The sequence below is a fragment of the Calliphora vicina genome, chromosome 3 (assembly GCF_958450345.1).
Source record: "Calliphora vicina chromosome 3, idCalVici1.1, whole genome shotgun sequence".
NCBI lineage: Eukaryota > Metazoa > Arthropoda > Insecta > Diptera > Calliphoridae > Calliphora > Calliphora vicina.
The window spans coordinates 19,919,771-19,924,015 of NC_088782.1; the positions used below are offsets into that span (position 1 = coordinate 19,919,771).

Consider the following 4,245-nt stretch of genomic DNA (forward strand, 5'->3'; position numbering starts at 1 on the left):
TATAAAACAGGGGTTCTGAACACTCCTTCTGTAGCATATCTAGATCTTACAATTTAAGCGAAATTATGTACGATTTTTTTTTTTAAATCGACGATTGTGAAGCTTGTGCCAGCGAATTCTATCAGCTGCCAATCAAATGTCACAACTTACTAAATTGTTTGCTTCACATTGACTTAATGAATAGTTATGTTTAACAAGAATCAATAAATATTCCCCGAGCAAATTAAACAGAATCCATCATTTGCATTTAAATAGATATTAATCATCGTGGCTTTTAAGCTCTAGCCTGAAATTTTAAAACCGCACTAAAGGTTTTAAACATATTTATCTAAGCTCTCTTTTCGCAGAAAGGAGATTTATGAACTCCTCTGATTTGAGGGTACTCATGACCTTAACAAAACAATACAACATAAATAAAGTACGTTTTGCCATTAAACATTTAAACAAATGTTTAAATATTTAACATATTTTTGGTAGCACTGACAAACAATAAATAAAACTTAATCTTCATAACCCAACAACAATTCAAAATGTTACTAGTATCCCCAGCAGAAGAAGAAAAAATTCATTAAAATGAATACAATGAAATTAAAAAAACAACAATTCAAAATGTTACTAGTATCCCCAGCAGAAGAAGAAAAAATTCATTAAAATGAATACAATGAAATTAAAAACAGGTAGAACAAACCAACAGAGATACGTACAAACAAAAACAACTCAACAATATATAATAAGGATGACAACAACAGGTAATTTATATAATTAGCTACATTAAAAAACATCACACAGACACATTTAAACATACAAAAAGATTTATTTAAAAAACAGCATTAGGAATGTATTAGAATCACATCCAACCGCTACAATTACACAGGTGGAGGAGGAGTAGCGACAGCAAGAGGAGGCAAATATAAATAAGATGTTTAGGCCAAAGAGAGATGTTTTCAATTGATGTTGTGGTTAAAAGAAACTTGTATCACTAGAACAATAATAACAAAAACAAAAAAAATAATAAGAATTCAACCAGAATATGACAGAAGAGAATATTTTATGAGATGTGGTGACGAAGACTTTGTCAAAAATTATTAACTTAAAAGTTTAACGTATTTATATAAAAACTTTAACATTTCACGAACATGACATTATTTAGCATTTGACCACAATTGGAATAATAACGCTAAACAAAATGGTAAGTGCGGGATTTTTCTGTTAAATTTGTTGCAATGGAGTTAAAAATAGATTCATTATTTCATTTCAGAAATTGTTTTTGATTGGTTTGGCCTTGGTGGCTGTTGTGGTAGCTGATGTTTCAGAATTAGGATATAATTATCCTGAAGGTTCACCACCATTCGCTGATGGCAGCTCTGCTGGCTCATCGTCCCACGGTGGACACTCATCGGGCGGTGCTGGTGGTTACGGAAGTGCTAGCCAGACATCGTCTTCTTATGGCAGTGTTGGTCACTCTTCAGGTGGTTTCGGTGATGCTGGTGGCTTTGGCGGTGCTGGCAGTCACTCATCAACACACGGTAGTGTAAGTCACACTTCTGGTGGTGCTGGTGGTCACTCTTCCGGTGGATTTGGTGGTGCTAGCGGACACTCTTCGGGTGGATTCGGCGGCTCTTCATCATCTCACGGTAGTGTAGGTCACTCATCTGGTGGTCACTCTTCTGGTGGATTCGGTGGTTCCAGCGGTCACTCTTCCGGTGGTGCTTCAGGCGGATTTGGCGGTCACTCTTCATCATCTCACGGTAGTGTAGGTCACTCCTCAGGTGGTCACTCATCTGGTGGATTCGGTGGTTCCAGCGGTCACTCTTCCGGTGGTGCTTCAGGCGGATTTGGCGGTCACTCTTCATCATCTCACGGTAGTGTAGGTCACTCCTCAGGTGGTCACTCTTCTGGTGGATTCGGCGGTGCTAGTGGCCACTCTTCCGGTGGTGCTTCAGGCGGATTTGGCGGTTCCAGCGGTCACTCTTCATCATCTCACGGTAGTGTAGGTCACTCCTCCGGTGGTCACTCTTCTGGTGGATTCGGCGGTGCCAGTGGTCACTCTTCCGGTGGTGCTTCAGGCGGATTTGGCGGTTCCAGCGGTCACTCTTCATCATCTCACGGTAGTGTTGGTCACTCATCTGGTGGTTTCGGTGGTTCTGCTGGTCACTCTGCTGGCGGTCACTCTTCTGGTGGATTCGGCGGTGCCAGTGGTCACTCTTCCGGTGGTGTTTCAGGCGGATTTGGCGGTTCCAGCGGTCACTCTTCATCATCTCACGGTAGTGTTGGTCACTCTGCTGGCGGTCACTCTTCCGGTGGCTTCGGCGGTGCTAGCGGTCACTCTTCATCGTCTCACGGTAGTGTAGGTCACTCCTCCGGTGGTCACTCATCTGGTGGTTTCGGTGGTTCGGCTGGTCACTCTTCAGGCGGTTTCGGTGGTTCTGCTGGTCACTCTTCCGGCGGTGCTAGCGGTCACTCTTCATCATCTCACGGTAGTGTAGGTCACTCTTCAGGCAGCGGATTCGGTTCCGGTTCTTCAGGTGCTGGACACTCTTCTGGCAGTGGATTCGGTTCTGGTTCTGGTTCTTCAGGTGCTGGACATTCTTCCGGAAGTTCTCACCATGGTGCTTCTTCTGGATCATCTGGTTCATTCTCCAGTGGCAGCTCTCACCACGGTGCTGCTGTTAACCGTGAATATATTCCACCCGCATCTGGCTCTCACTCCAGCGGTAGCTCCCACCATGGATCCTCCACCGGTAGCTCCGGCTCTGGTCATGGATCTTCATCAGGTGGCTCCCACCATGGATCCTCCTCCGGAAGCTCAGGACACGGTTCCAGCTCTTTCACCTCCGGTAGTTCTCACCATGGTTCCAGTCACGGCTCTGGCAGCTCTGGTCATGGTTCTTCATCAGGTGCTCCCCATCATGGATCCACCTCCGGAAGCTCAGGACACGGTTCCAGCTCTTTCTCCTCCGGTAGTTCTCACCATGGTTCCAGTCACGGCTCTGGCAGCTCTGGTCATGGATCAAGTGGCTCCCATCATGCTGCTTCAGCTCCTTCTGCCTCCTATTCTTCCTTTGATTCCTTTGGCACTACTGCTGGTTCCTCTCCTTCTCGTGAATACTTGTCACCAGCAGCAACCTCACACTCTACCGGCAGCTCCTCTCAATACGGTGCTGCTTCTGCCCCCGCTTCATCTTACTCAACTGGCAGTTCCTCTCATTTCGGTTCTGCTTCTGCACCTGCTTCTTCTTACTCTACTGTCAGTTCATCTCAATACGGTGCTGCTTCCGCCCCCGCTTCATCTTACTCCAGCGGCTCCTCTGATGATGACACTTATTCCGGCTTTTCTGGATCGTATGGTGATGCTTCCAATGTTCATGTATCCAGCACCAATGGTAAAGGTTACGACTATCCCCAACCCCATGGCGCTTTCTTCAAATAAATTTCTTACGAACTAAGCGTGTTGGAATAAATATGTATATCTAAATAATGGTCAAAAATTAAACCAAATTAATAATAATGTGACGTATCTTATAAGTACTGAAAGAATTGTTAAAATTATAGGACTTAGATATTTTCCGTAGTTTATGAAAATAAAAAAAAGTCAATGTTTTTACGAAATATATAACAATGAGTTTTAGTGATTTATTATTGGTAGCGTTAATAACTGCAATAACTGCAATAACTGCAATTAATAACTGTGAGTTATTGCAGAACGATTCAGTGAGACAACAAGTATAAGGAAATCTTAAATTTATCAGTTTAAAATGAGACAAATTAGTCAATCTCACGCCGTTGAAAGGAGTTGGAATTTTACGTAAATAGCTAGACCTATTAGAGTAGGTCTAGCTATTTACGTAAAATTAAATTAATTAAAGATTAATTTAAGTCAAGTACAAAAGACTCTTGATCATTTAAATCATCAAAACAATCCAAAGATGGTGGCAAACTTCACAAACAGTTGATATATTTCAAGAAAATGTGGATTATCTTGGGTTTAATGAAATTGATAACTCCCTTATGCGATTTAACACCATTGTATTTGGTTTTATTGTGTTACTTGCACCAATATACAACCAGTATTAGAAGAGCTTATTAACTCAGGAGTTGCATATTACTTTTTACACATTTTCCACATTTTCTTGACAGCCTTACAGTCTTCTGAAAATAGTGTGTGAAGTCACGTTTTAATATTTGTAAGCAATAGTGAAACTACATATACTTATGGCATTTAAAGCTTTTTATACCGAACTCCTT

The 4,245-nt window shown here is 42.1% G+C and overlaps 1 protein-coding gene across 1 annotated transcript; it reads left to right on the forward strand.

Annotated features, from left to right (window-relative positions):
• The first annotated feature begins 1,089 nt into the window (after positions 1-1,089).
• LOC135955810 (uncharacterized) lies at positions 1,090-3,619 on the forward strand. Its single transcript, XM_065506175.1, has 2 exons — positions 1,090-1,189; positions 1,259-3,619. The coding sequence occupies exons 1-2, from the start codon at positions 1,187-1,189 to the stop codon at positions 3,428-3,430; spliced, it is 2,175 nt and encodes a 724-aa protein (XP_065362247.1). The 5' UTR covers positions 1,090-1,186; the 3' UTR covers positions 3,431-3,619.
• Positions 3,620-4,245: the final 626 nt, after the last annotated feature.